Source organism: Cariama cristata, unplaced genomic scaffold, assembly GCF_000690535.1.
Source record: "Cariama cristata isolate BGI_N322 unplaced genomic scaffold, ASM69053v1 scaffold21502, whole genome shotgun sequence".
Taxonomy (NCBI): Eukaryota; Metazoa; Chordata; class Aves; order Cariamiformes; family Cariamidae; genus Cariama; species Cariama cristata.
Genome location: NW_009605781.1, coordinates 1 through 14,157, shown reverse-complemented (window position 1 = coordinate 14,157; position 14,157 = coordinate 1). Strand labels below are relative to the sequence as shown.

The window sequence follows — 14,157 nt, the reverse complement described above, 5'->3', positions numbered from 1 at the left end:
TTCACGTTCACAAAAGACCACCCTGCATTTATTTACGATTGACGGGCTTATCCAAATATTTTCAGTTAAATGCAGTTAACTCAAGTAGTTGAAGAAAATCCTTAATAAATGGTTCCTTAGCCAAGCTACGGTCTAAGTATATTGGGAACAAACCAGCGAGTCAATCAAAAAAAGAACAAAAAGGACTTGATTACAAATATCATTTACAATGGTCATCTCAACAATTGTTTGGGTCATCTCTGCTCATCATCACAGTATACTCCAGTTTTGAACATTCTGCTTAGCAAATTAATTACCACAGTTAAACAAGACAGCAAATCAGTCCACGTCTTCAACTAGAGAAATTCCTTCCTTTTCTTCTAGCTTGGATACCTGCAAGTTAAAAGGAAACTGATTCAATAGTAAACATAAGTTTGCATTTAGTGCCTCGTGTCTTTTCAGACTTCCACCACACGACAGTGTAGAGCCCAGATCTACTGGGAACTGGCAGCAGGATATGCTCTAGGGGACAACTGAACCGAACAGGGTGTTAGTTGCAGTCAAAAGAGAAGGTCAAGCTTTCTTCCCATCCACCCCCTTAACCTCCCCCCGGCTGCACACTCCCATGAGTTCCTTGTTTTTTGTCAGTTTGGTGACTTCATTTGGCTGACCACTGAGTGCGACAAGCACCAAAGCCATCTCAGAAGCCAGGAGTGACAGGAAGGGAGGCGAGACTGCCCGTTTCAGGGACAGCTGTCAGATCAGATAAGGCCATAACCTGGAACCCTGCCTGTAACAGACAGGCTAGGATAATTAAAACAAACTCAGGAAATGCTTTTCATGCACACACACACAATTTTACAAAAGCGACCTTCACTGTTCTTAAAACTTAAGAAAAGGAATTACCTTACATTAAGCTAAGCTGTTGTAAAGACTAACAATATAAATAGTTTCAGAAGGGATTCTACAAACTCATGGAGGACAGACCAACAGCACAAACTAAACACGGTGTTCTACACGCTACTTGTAACTCAGGAAAATTTAGTTCTGTGTTCCCCAAATCTATGGGGATATATAGAGAGGGTTGTATTATAAATTCCCTGTTATTACGTTCTTCCTTCAACATCTGCTGGTCGTGCAAGAGACGTACAAAGATACTCAGGTTGATAAATCATTTAGTTTGACTAAACACAGCTAATCTTGTGGTATGATCAGTAAGCACTGGAAAAAGCAGGAGACAGACAGCAGATACCTAATCCTTGGGGGCAGATGTGCCAGCTTTCTTCTGAGATATGTCACAGTTCCTTCAAATTATGCCAGCTGTTAAAATCCCAGTTAACATTTTGGCACGTAGAAATTGTTAACACGCATGCTCTGACCACACATCCTTTACCTGAGACGTAACTGAAAGGCAGAAGCTACAGACAGTGCTACTGGAGTTCCTGGGGTTGCTCTAAACCACTAAAAATTTCATCCCCCAGGTGGGACCTTCAGCTAGGTAGAGCTGAATGACCACAAGACTCCAAGCGCAAATCTGGCAATTCCCAGCAAACGCTATGACCTCAACTTCCTCTTAACCCTGTTCCTTCTGCAGCAAATACAAATGGAATTTTGCACTTAAAAGAGCGGGTAACTAAATTGGCTTGACTATACTACAAACATCCAAAGCAGAAAAGTACTTTCCACAAATCCAACAGATTTCTTCATCATTAGCACTCCAAACCATTCCCCTCCACAAATGAGCTCAAGCTGTAACATGACTCTTCTACAGGAAAACTTGGCATTACCTAACTAAAGGTGCTTTTTATGTCCTTTAGAGTTTATGCCTTATTTTCATAGTCATGTTACTCCACCAGAAAAACCTTAAGTGCAGATTAAGTCCCATGAGCATAATTATCAGTAAGATATTGTCCTAGTGAGTGACTGTCTTCAGAATTACAATGGTGCTGAATACACACAATAAATAGAAACTCTTAGTTTCTTCAACAGGGCAGATTTGACTCACATTATTGCAAGTCATTATTTTCCAGTCTTGCAAAAAGCTATCTGTACCAACGAGTTATCAGTTCAGGCTACTGTTGCCTACATAACAGATTCTTCCCCAAACTTGACTCCCATTTTTCAGGAATGAGTTGCAATGGCTAGTACCCTTGCATAGCACAACTGCTATTACATACAAATCTAGCTAAAGAGTGTAACAATATCTTGGATCATTAAAAGATCTTAATCACATTTACTGTAAGTATAAAATAATTACATTTTGGTCCAGACCCTACAAAAATATTTTCCCCAACTCCCACTGTGGCCAAAAGAACTTTTGTCCTGGACTTTGGTGCAAAAAAGTCCAAAATGATGGAAAAAAACCCCACCATACAGACCTACAAAAAACAGCTGCACGTGGTAGCTTTTATCCTAGGTTTCAAGGTAATGAAACACTATTACAGCATGTCTGGCATTTCGCAGATGAGGGAATTAATATTTTATTACATATATAAACATATTCTTAAAAGCAACCGAGGTGTAAAAACTCTGGCAGAAAAATCCTCAAGGTGCTAAAATTCTGCAGCCCAGTATTTCTGCCATAAAAAATGCATTAAAATAGTGTCAAAGGCGTGACTAAAAACTACAAAAAGTTAAGCACGGTTCCAATAGTTGCTTTAGCCCCTCCATACCTCACAGCACTCAAACTAAGCACTGTACCATTACTGTTGCTGTATTTGAACAAACACGTATTTATGAGTCAACTGACTTGAGGTTCAAAAAAGGAATTGTTGTAGAAGCAGATGGGGAAGCATTCACAATGAATTGCTGCCTCTTACTGGCTTTTCCCACGCAGATGTAGGTCAAGTCTTAATCCTGCAATTAAATAGATCCCTTCAGACAGGTCCTGAACTGAAACCGAAACACATAAGCTTGTTCTCCGCATTAGCACAGGACTTCATGAGTATGGGTACACCTATTAGTTTCTGGCCTCAGTACATATATTCTCTTTTTTTTTTTTTTACCTCCTCCTTCTTGCTTTCATAGGAATATGAGAAGCCATACTTAACAATGAAAAAAACAACCAAACAGCCTACACTGAAACCAGAGAATTCTTAGCCTCACAGTTATGTGAAAAGAACAATCAGAGTTACATCTGCAATAACTATTATCCTAAAGGCTAGTTGTCTTTTGCTGGAGATTTACTGGAACTGGGCTTGTCCCATTGCGAGGACTTTAAATACAAAACCCTACAAGAAGTAGAGGGCATTTACCTGTTTATCTATACACCTAAATTGCCAGGACCACGTGGTGTTATAAAGGAAAGGCCTCAGGTCAAATCGGTTGTCATCTGGACTGTAGTTTTCAGCATGGTAGGAAGGAGTGAGGGTGGTCATTTTATGTCTGTTAATTGAATACATCCTGAAGAAATGCTTAACCTTTGATGCCACCTGGTGTACAAAGAATATAGCTTTTAATCAGATGAAGTTTCTTAGTTTTTAAAAAATTTAGAGAACAGTATTTTGGAGACCGTGTTCTAGCTTTACCCATCCATTTTCTTCCATTAACATTTACATACATTATCTACTACTACTAGTATGAATCCCTGTGGATGACCCTACCTATGAAAGGTGTTTAAGACCATTTTCAGACACTGCCTCAGTCTCTGCACCCATCATTTACCATAAGGAAGTGTCTTGTAAGAAATCTAAACAGTAAGCGCTAGCCTCTGCAATTCAGGTGACAATCTGAACTTTTTCCTTTATGCACAAGAAGGGAAGAACTGCCTAACAGCAAAGCAGATACCTCTTCAGTGTAGATATTCTTTCAAAGCAAGAACCATTTTCTGTCTCGGAATACATAACCAAAGGTTTCAACAGTAGTCAGTCATGTATACTTCAGAGAATAATTTTCCCCAAAGGTATAGTTCTAAAGTAATTGTTTTCAAATTACCTAATTACCATTCTAACAATTTGCAACACAGACAACAAACTCCATTAATTTAAGAGATGCATACTAGTTTTTCCACATATTCTGCTATAGCTGTAGAATAATCTCTAAACAGAGAATAATTAAACTGTCCCTTTTAGTTAAAAGGAACTCTAATCGACCTTTCTCCAAACACACTCTATTTTGGCAAAGACAATACATGATTTGAATTTCTTTTTTTTTTATATTACCTCTCTTGGAGTACAAATTTCCTTCCACATATGAATCAGCTTACAGAACATACTGTACGGTCCAGCCTTTGCAATTTTTCGTAATTTGCCATAGATTGAGAGCTCTGCATATGTCATCCCCATATCTGCCTGAAATCACACACGCAGAAAGTCACTGAAAATCTTAACTATGCAAATTATAACTAATATTTTTATGAAGCAATTACAATAACTCAGTTTAATCAAAGAAACACCAAAATGAAATTGCCAATGATCAAAAAGACAAACAGATAGCACTATTATGAGCAGGAGAAAAAAAACCTAGAATCTCTCTGAAACAGAAGATTTGAAATTCTTCCACGAATGTATTTGATTTGGCCACTGAAAACATTTTTTTCCTGAGAAAGATTTGTTCATTTTCCCTTCTAGGTCGCTTAAATGTAGTGTACATCAGTAAGGTAAGGCCAAATGAAGAAAACCACTAATTGCTTTATCATAAAGAGTTTTACAATAGCCTACAGTTAAGTACCCAACAGCCCTTAGAGGTAGTTGTTAGGCTTACTAGTCCTCTCTTATTCAAGTGGATAGCAAAGAGAAGGGCACAGGGAGAAGAGGAAGGGTGCTGCCACCAGTCATTTCAACAGCAGTAAGGCCCTGACTGACTATCTTTTGATATTAACAAACTTTAAAAAACAAACTAAGTTTCAGAACACTCTTCCTTCTAAGAGCCCAGAATATAAAATCATTCAAAAAAAGTTTATTTGCTGCTTTGGAAACTGTTGTCAACACAGATAAGGCTGGTGTGGGAGACTAGTGTTAGCAGCTTTAAGACTGCTTGTCAATAAGCATGGATGCATACAAGAGCAAACAATAGTTATTGGACAAAAACCAAATTTGGGGATAAGGCTTACCAGAGCATTTTAAAGTCACTGCTCATTACCTCATCAGTTTGAGCCACTTGTCCATCCACCAGGGGCTCTAACTCTGCAGTGGGTGGAGCTGACATGATACTGTAAGAAACAGGTAAAAAGAAAAACATGAATTCTAGCCAGTCTCATGAGTACTAGTCAACAAACAGTCTGGTTTGCTAAAAATCAAATGCTTTATTCAAAACTTTTTCAGGGCATAAGCTGCTAAAGAACTAGATAATTCCAGTGGTACTTGCAAGCTGTTCCAGGTTAAAAAAAGCAATGCTTTATACCAAAACCAAAAAGCATCTGGCTCAAACAGCTCCTTCAGTATATGTAACAATACGAATGCTTGCGTACAGTAACTGCTAAGACTGGCCGCATTTTCAGCACCCAGCAATTTACATTGTGTAATTCTACACAATCATTTAAAAACTAAGGGGTGCAAAGAATACTCTTCTATATTAGCATTTGCTATATTATGGCAGACTAGCTCTGTTAGTAGAGAAAACCAAACCGTGAAGTCCACAATATGCTGCATACAAATACAGTCACCAAATATCACTGCTTCACTACTCACCTTCTGAGGGCTGTGAGCTGAAAATTTTCAATGCAATATTGTATGAAGTTCTTCAAATCAGTCTTGCTGATTCCACCAATGGGATTGATATCAGCACTTGAGCAATCATACTTCGTCAAGTAACCTCGGAGACTGAGCAAGAGGGGAAATTTTACATAGTAATAGCAAATAATAATGTAACATTAGTACAATATATAATATTTTATATTATAGAAAATACATATATGTGTGTATATATATGTAGCATAAAGATGGGGAGAAACAGACTGCATATTGTTAATGTGTTTATATGTAAGGGGCAAATGTGTTCAGCTGCAACAGGGCTAACCTAAAGCCATGAAATTGCCAGGAGGAGGAGGGTATTTTAAACAATTATGAAGCACTGCAAAACTGCTCATGCTAAGGTAAGATATTTGATGTAAAACAATTAAAATACTGTCCTGACCAATTAAAAAAATAAACCCCAAAACACCCACAGAATCAGCACACACTACTCTTACAGCTTTAGAGGTCATCAATTCCACAATCTTACAGGGATTGCTTAAATCTTCAAATAGTCAGCTCTAGTAACAGTACTCCAGATTTTTAAAATCTGTTTTTCAACTCAAAGTTCACAACTTAATTCCTAATACAGTAATTGAAAATGCAACAAATAACAGATCGGAAAGTTAACGTGGTAATGGTACAGGCAAGCTCTACTGAAAGCAGCTAAGGAAGGAACATTTTATTGGAAAACTATAACAATGCTTTGGCTAAACTTCTGAAAAATACACAATTTCCCATTCAGACCGATTCAACTATTTTCATTAATTTCACTGCTATCACTGTATTCTTAACTTGTTACCTCTTCTAGGTAACAATCTACACTGGGATTTGGAAGAGTTGCAAGGAAATACAGTGATCTGCTCCCAGTTCACCTGGTTTTAGATTTCTAACTTTCACCAACCTTTCATCCACATTGGCTGATCCTAACACCAGAAGTCCTCCTGGTATTCCACGAGTCCAAAGTGTCAGCTGAGCAAACAGGTAGGCAAGGACCATTCTTATTCTAGCCTGGCAAAGCAAAATGAAAAATAAAGCAAATTTACACAGCAGAATAATTTCTCCCCAATCACTCCAATTAATCATTTCCCTAAACAAACCCATACAGAACAAAATGTGAGAGAGGTAGGCGTTACTGCAAGAAGGATGGTCTTGTGGAGAAGGTGCTGAACGCGCATAGGAAAGCCAGGTTCAGTATCCGCTACTGCTGCAGAGTTACATGACTGAGCAAGTTTATTGTACTCTGAATTGCAGAACGGGGAGTAGTTGCCATTTTCTACCTCCTACAAGCACTAATAAGGATCCCTGAAGGATGAAGTATGCAGATAAACCATCTGTCTACCACACCCTTTCATGGAATATTAGACTAAAGGGACTTATTTACATAAAATTTGTAAAAAGTTCTCTTTGCTTTTGTCCCCATTTCAAAACTCAACTTTTTCTAAGGATGGTAATAATACCAAACAGACCTGAGATTCAGCCTCCAGCTCTACCCACAATTGTGTGTGATGTTAAGCAAATCGCCACACTCCTCTGTGACTAAAGCCTACCCATTGCCAAAAAGCTGATAAAAGGATTCAATGCTTGCTTCCAGAGGAGGCAGCTGGATTTCTCCAGTAATAGCTGGGAAGAAAGATCAAGTCCTCAGCTAACAAAAACTATCAAACACAACAATCAACACGTAGCCAGAATTAAAACAGAACTGCTAGTTAGGTTGGAAGCTTTTAAGAATAGGACAAAAAGAAAGCTATAAAGACAACAAAATGTACAACTGGAGCCAGGGACTAGAAGTCACTAGGCAGCTATCTGTTCTGTGATTCTATAGGATACGTATACCAGCACTACTCAGACACAGCACCAATCTGTTCTGACACAATGAAAAAGCATAACCGGAAATGTGGTTTTCAGCTGCATTTTGTAAGCCTATTGAAGATTAAATACTTTCTGATGTAAAAAAAATATTTGTCTTCTTTCTAAAACTGAGGACATCTTGGAATTGGAATGGGTAAGCTTGACATCTCACAAACAGCCTTTTAAAGGCTGCTAACGTTCACCAGAGGGAAGTCTACTAAACATCCGCACTATTTTTGAGTGTTGACCTGCCACAATCCTGCTGGACTGAGACTTGTCTATTAGAATACTTTGCTGCTCATTTTCCTGACCTGGCAACTCTCTGTCAGGATGCCTTTCTCAACAGCATCTAGTCCAACGCTATTGACGGGATAGAGGCATGTACTATTTTTTCCTGACCATCTTCCTGACCTATAAAAGTCACAAACAATAATTATCTTGGTCTTCTCCTGAGTTATGTGGAACTGTACATTTCTGCTGCAGACAAGCATTTACTGGAAGCCCATGAATCTTCAGGGACACACCACAAGAAGTTTAGGTTTCCACAGCAATGCAAATGAAAGGTCCCCTTGCTACTTTACCAGTTTGTATTCAGTTTAAAAAAAAAAAAAAAAGAAAAGGAAAAAAAAGGGGGGTCTGATCTGGTTCATCCTATATGAAACACACCTGCACATTCTGGAGTGCCAGGTTTTCTCTGCTGCTCCCTCCGTAGACAGAAAACCGAGGCGTTCGACCTGTCACCATGCTGAAGATTCCCACAATAGCTTTCACAGCCACATCTATGTTCAGATTGATGTGATAGCTGGGAAGAATTCAAGCAGAAGTGACTCAACTAGCACAATCTGACTCTATAAAATAGCATTAAAAAAAGCAAAAACCCTACCCTTCAAATGATGTTTTAAGGCTGCTACCATCTCAGATTTGGTATGAAGAAACTTAGGAAAGAATAACACTTTCCAGAGTCTGTTTCCAAATTTCCATGCCCTTCACCAAATGCTTCCAAGTTTGGCACACTTAAATAATAATGCCTGTAACACTCCTACTTAACACACCCACTATTCCTCTCCTATTTTTTCCCATTTTAGAGCTTGAAAGTTTTATACGAAAGTCTTTGCCAGAATATGATTTTTTCCCAGCACGTCTCAACTTGTACCTGCCTATTTGCTCAGCCAGAAGTTTAGCCCTGTTGCAAGTATCCTGGGAGGAGTTCTCACTAGCCATATAGCAAGTGGTAAAGATACGCTTGCAAAATTCTCGAGGATCCTCAGGGACGTAGGTCTCATCATTCACAATCTTGCGCACATCAGCCAGTACATCTGCATCTGAGAACAAAGCAAAAGAAACAGAACAAGAGTGGAAATTGTTGCGCTCCTGCTATCCAGGATATGCAAATATCTGGTACGTTTCTTGTATTCCGCTTAAGCTTTACACTGCCCCTCACAAATAAGATGACTCCATCACGTAACTCCCCAAACATATTTTCATATATCAAATACAAGAATTACTGATTTTGAATTTTGCTCCTAGTTTTGAACACAGAAGTGTTAAATCCTTTTGTTCTATACCTTAAAGAAACTTCAGAGAAAATACGATCCCATGTCTACAAAGGCATATAGTCTACTTAAAGCTGGTTTAAGAGCTTGAACCATGCCTGACCATGATTCGTAGTGCTGAATTCAACAGAAGGAGAAAATTCTCATGATAAACTGAAATCCCAAAACTACATCAGCCAACATTTTGAACGATACTCTACACAGAAACTAGCCTGAGTTCCACATTCAATTCTTAAACCCAAAAGGAAAACTATTAAGCCAATTCAAAGAACCTGAAATCTGGATGCACATTTTTGCTGTAATTTCTGAAGAGATACAAAGCATTCCATTAGAACAACTGGGCAGGAGTCTACCATTAAAGACCTCTTGCATCCATTGCACCCAGCTACTATTAACTTGTCCGTAACCACTAGTAAGCACGGCTAGCCAGACATGCTTATCTACTTACTTCCGTTCTTGACTGCCAGGCAAACCTGGTGACACATAGAGTATACTACGCAAGCTGTAGCAGAGCTGTCAATTCCACCACTAAGAGGGAGGAGAAACCCTGCCTTGAAAATAGAGCAAGGAAGACGTTCCAAATAGCAACATTAGAAAAAAACACATTGTATCATTCAGAAACATACTCTCATAAAAGAATTACACATGCATTGTTCAAGTCTGCTTATATTCTACTGGGGAAAAACAAACAAACCAACGAGACCTAGCAAACCCTCTTAAACTGTTACTGACTGGATAATCAAACAAGCAGTCAGCATAAACCTTTTGGCTAGAAAAACTTCCAGTATGTCTCTACCCTCTAGTTAAGACAGAAGAGCCAATAAAAAGGATTAAATTTTTCATATATATTTCACTATTAAAGTGAATCCTAGCCCATGTCACACTACTTATTTTAAATACCTCCATTATGCCACTAAAATATTTTCCTCACTGAAAAAAACAGTGATTCAAAGAAAAAGAAATCCGCTTTATTAGGTAAGCTTGACTGTTGCTTTCAAAGTAAGCATGATCCCTAAGGAAAAGGTCTGAAGAGCATACTGAAGTCACACTTTGCGTACGGGTTTTAAGTCTGAATGAGCCACCAGTGAAAAACTCAAACCTTGCACCCTGGGCTAACATCACTTTGCATTAGCAGCTGCGCAGGATAGCGATGTGTACTGTCCCTATGGCACAGAAGATGTGTATGCCAGAGCAAAGAACAAAAATGGTTGTTCTTACCTGTTTGCTGCGCCTTAAATAGTCCCAAAGCCAACATGCAGGACCAAGGCTGAAATTACAGAATATCCTTATTCCAAGAGGGCTATGGAATAACCTAATCAAATCAACATATTTACTGTGGTCTTCCAATTAGATATTTTCTTTACTTAAATATAAATAAGATCTTATGTTTATCTCATTTTTTTTGTTTGAGTTTTTGTTTTTTGTTTTTGTTTTGTGGTTGTTGTTTTTTTTTTTTAAATCAAAATAATTTTCAAGCTACAGATTCAGTATCTGCTTACCTGATCTCCTCCTCCGGAGTATGATGTCTCCACTGGACTGGCATACAAGTAGGTACAGCTACATCATCAGAACATGACAGAGCAAAATTCACTTTTACCCTGGGATAAGGATTCACTTTACTTGCCTAAGCAATAGTACAGAAGAATTGGGAAGACATCAACTTTAATGTAGCATATACCCACAAAACATCAGATCTACAGAATGCTGCAAAAATCAAGACATGCAAATACTTTTTAAACTCAGTAACTATTTGAACTTGGCAGAGTTTATAAACATAACTTCCATAAAGAATCCTTACCGCTAAGTTACGAGATGAAATCTCTGCTCTGTAACTTCGAACATCTTCCAAGTCCAGAGTGGCAACCAGCACCTCCTATGAAAAGGCTTTCAACATTAGATTGATTCTACACAAACAGATAAACAGTGTTTGACAACCCTGGACTACAAAAAATGTTGGGGAAGAAGAAAGCATGCAACTTTTTTGAAGACAGATTTTTATGCTCACTTCACAAGTAATTTCTGACTCAGTAGAATTACTTATATTACAAAGTGAGCACATCTGACTCGCTTCACCGAGTACACCAGGACACTCATGAACTACAACAAATTTATAGTGCTTGTCAGCTGGCTGAACAATAGGTTCATCATCAGTTGCGGCAAAGGACAAGAGGAAAAGGTGACAGGCATACTGGGAAAAGAGATGAATTTGGCACATAATGTGAGGAAACCTACAGCTTTGATGACAAATCTCCTGAGAAAGGGCTTTTTGAGGCAAAGCTCAACTTATCAAACCTTTTGTCTACCAAACCTGGTCATAATTAGAACACTGCAATCTTTGCCCCTTTTTTCTTAGGTAAGGGAATAGAAGTTAACAGGGTCTCTCCTAAACATGGTAATTGCATATGCAAACATTTTCACGAAGTTCCTCCACTGTGACAGCTCTTCCTCGCTCACAAAAGCAGGAGAGCTACTGTACGCAGAATCACACAGAATCGATTTGCTTGGAAGAGACCTCTGGGATCATCAAGTCCAACCTACTGTAGATCAGGTCCAGGCAATTTGACTAGGAAAAACCTTAGATCTAGTTGAATAGCGTAGTAAAAATATGTCTTATTTAGTCTAGAGACGTGGACCTAATATCTGGAATGTCTGGAAAGTGTTGAGCATAAATGTAGCCATACTAACTTCAGCTGTAACTAGCAGCTATAGGTTGAATATATTACCACATCATCGAGTGAAAACTGGGATCCTTGTGCAACTGTTTCTCCATTCATTGAAATCATGGCACAGCCATCATAATACAGACGATCACCATCACAGCCTTTCTGGTTAGCTAAAATATATATTCCACCATTCTGGGAGGAAAACAAACATGCAGACAAAAAAATGTTTTTCAGAATATAGCACCTGACAATGTTAAAAGACAAAATGTAATTTCTCTGTTCCTGTCCTTCATCTCATCTTCCTATGTCTTTACATTGTGAATGATTTACGGCTGGGACTCTCGTCATTTGAAAAAATACTTTGCATGTGTATACCCGACAGAAACAAGTAATTACATACAAGCAAATGTATTAAGTGAGTTCTATCCCTTTCACACTGTTGGAAATCTTCTGTTATTAGCAAGAGTCATTTCCTCAGCCCAAACAGAGAGGGCTGCACTTTTAAATTGAAATTCTAAGTTCAATTTGAGATTGAGAGAAGCAGGAAGATGACGACAGAAACTGTGTTTGGGTATCTGAGGACAGAGAAGATACTGTCAAATATAACCACAGCATGTTAAATTACAATGACAAAGCAGTTGTACAACTCAAACACTTCTCACAGTGCAATGTATACTCATTACTTTGTTTTTCTTCCCATCACTGTTAAATGGGATTCGAGTCTAATAACTATATGTCTTCTCTTTAAAATGGAAAGAACTTTCAAAGTAGAAAAATATAATATATTTTAAGTAAGAAGATGACAGGAGGGGGGTGGAAATGAAGTCTGAGTTTAAACACTGATTTCTATTTATGCTTCCTGATATAGCTACCAATATTTCTCCAACACAATGTTGCCATGTGAACGAAAATCGGGAAGGAAACGGTCATCTTGACGAAACAAGAGAGACTTTGGGATGGTTTTATATATGCTAGGAAAATAACCCCCTCTGTTGACCGAACTACAAGCTGGCAACAAGCTGCCAATTCAGTACATAAAGCATATGGAGGGAGAGCATTTAGGCACAGATAACTACAGGGAACAACCACAGTCACTGGTTGTTTGCCCTTTATGGAGAATGTGCATTCAACAACACCCTTTCAAGCTGGTTATTCTCTCTATGTAGTGGATTCAGCATTTCATACTTCCAATTACTGAAAGCCAGTTACTCTGATTAACTATTTTTTATCCATTACACGAGTGCAATATTGTTTTTCTTCATTGTTTAATGGAATTAAGATTGAGGACATCAAATACATTTTTGGAGCGTAAGTCTCCAGAGCTGGGAGTTAACAAACTACTTTAAGGTATTCTGACTCTTCTTTATAGATGTGCATGAAAGATGGATTATATAGTTGGCATGCCAGTGCAAAACTACGTGCTCGCATGCAAAGTTTCTTCTGGGAGTTCCCTGCACACACACAGAGGTAGGTTTGTATCTCCCCTATTCCCATGCAAATACCAAACGGCCTCTCTTCCAGTCCGCTGCTCCACAGACCACATAGAGCTGACCTGCAACCAAACAGCCTCTGGCATTTGGGGTCACAGAGCTGGGAACAAGTTACAGTGCTTCACACTACATCAGGGCACCCCAAAAAAGTATAGCCCCCCCAGCCAGAGAGCTCTTCCTCTATAGCTAACTCCATCAGGGAAGGTAATTACAGGCAAGAAAACAAGAGACTAACAACAAGGACTGTCAAGGCCTCCACGTTCATACTATGCCCTGTCACAGGAGAGAAGACTGTTCTGAAAAAAAAATCAGGTGCATAAGCAAAAAATTAGGTTTTTTTTTTTAAAAGCAAATACCTTTGCTGTGGCAGAATTCACCAAATCCACCCGGGTGTGAGCCTTTCGCAGCACATGGTGGCTCCCTGAAGAGTTAGTGAAAATTTCCACGCCATCAAGTCCCATTTCAATATGAGGGCTGTCAAAGCAAAAGGCACAAAAAAATTCAGCTGGCAATAATATGCTGTGAATACTGCAGCTATCATTTAAAACCACTGACAAAACCAGCTATGTCATTGTCAGTTTTCTGCACATCTTAGCTCAAACATGGATAGGACTCTCAAAAACATCTGTTTTGTTACATTGCCTGACTCTCCTGTCAAAGACCAGTAGTGGTTGCAGAGGGCAGAAGGGTCTTTGCTCATTCTGTTTTAAATTAAATGCCTTCTGCTTTACTCCATAGAGGCCGGGGTCTCAAAGAGAGAAAAGGACAATCTTGGTCTGAAAGGGCAACACGGAGATACTCCTGCAAGGTCAGTTGTCCCATTTTTCTTCTCTCTTAGTAAATCCAAAAGCATAGCAAACAGAAGCACAAGAAGACGATGACTTTTACTGCTTTTTTCTTTTCCCAATGTGCAAAGAAAGAAATACAAGGACATGAATGTCTGTAACTGGGA

The 14,157-nt window shown here is 38.8% G+C and overlaps 1 protein-coding gene across 1 annotated transcript; it reads right to left on the bottom strand.

Moving 5' to 3' along the window:
- Positions 1-221: 221 nt before the first annotated feature.
- On the bottom strand, positions 222-13,679 carry NADSYN1 (NAD synthetase 1; the record flags this gene model as incomplete). The annotated part of the gene is made up of 14 exons (XM_009696127.1): positions 222-372; positions 3,234-3,410; positions 4,140-4,268; positions 5,059-5,128; positions 5,607-5,738; positions 6,553-6,659; positions 8,166-8,301; positions 8,653-8,821; positions 9,501-9,603; positions 10,271-10,319; positions 10,552-10,676; positions 10,851-10,925; positions 11,776-11,907; positions 13,562-13,679. Coding segments are annotated over 14 exons (1,576 nt in total), but the record flags the coding sequence as incomplete, so codon positions are not given.
- Positions 13,680-14,157: the final 478 nt, after the last annotated feature.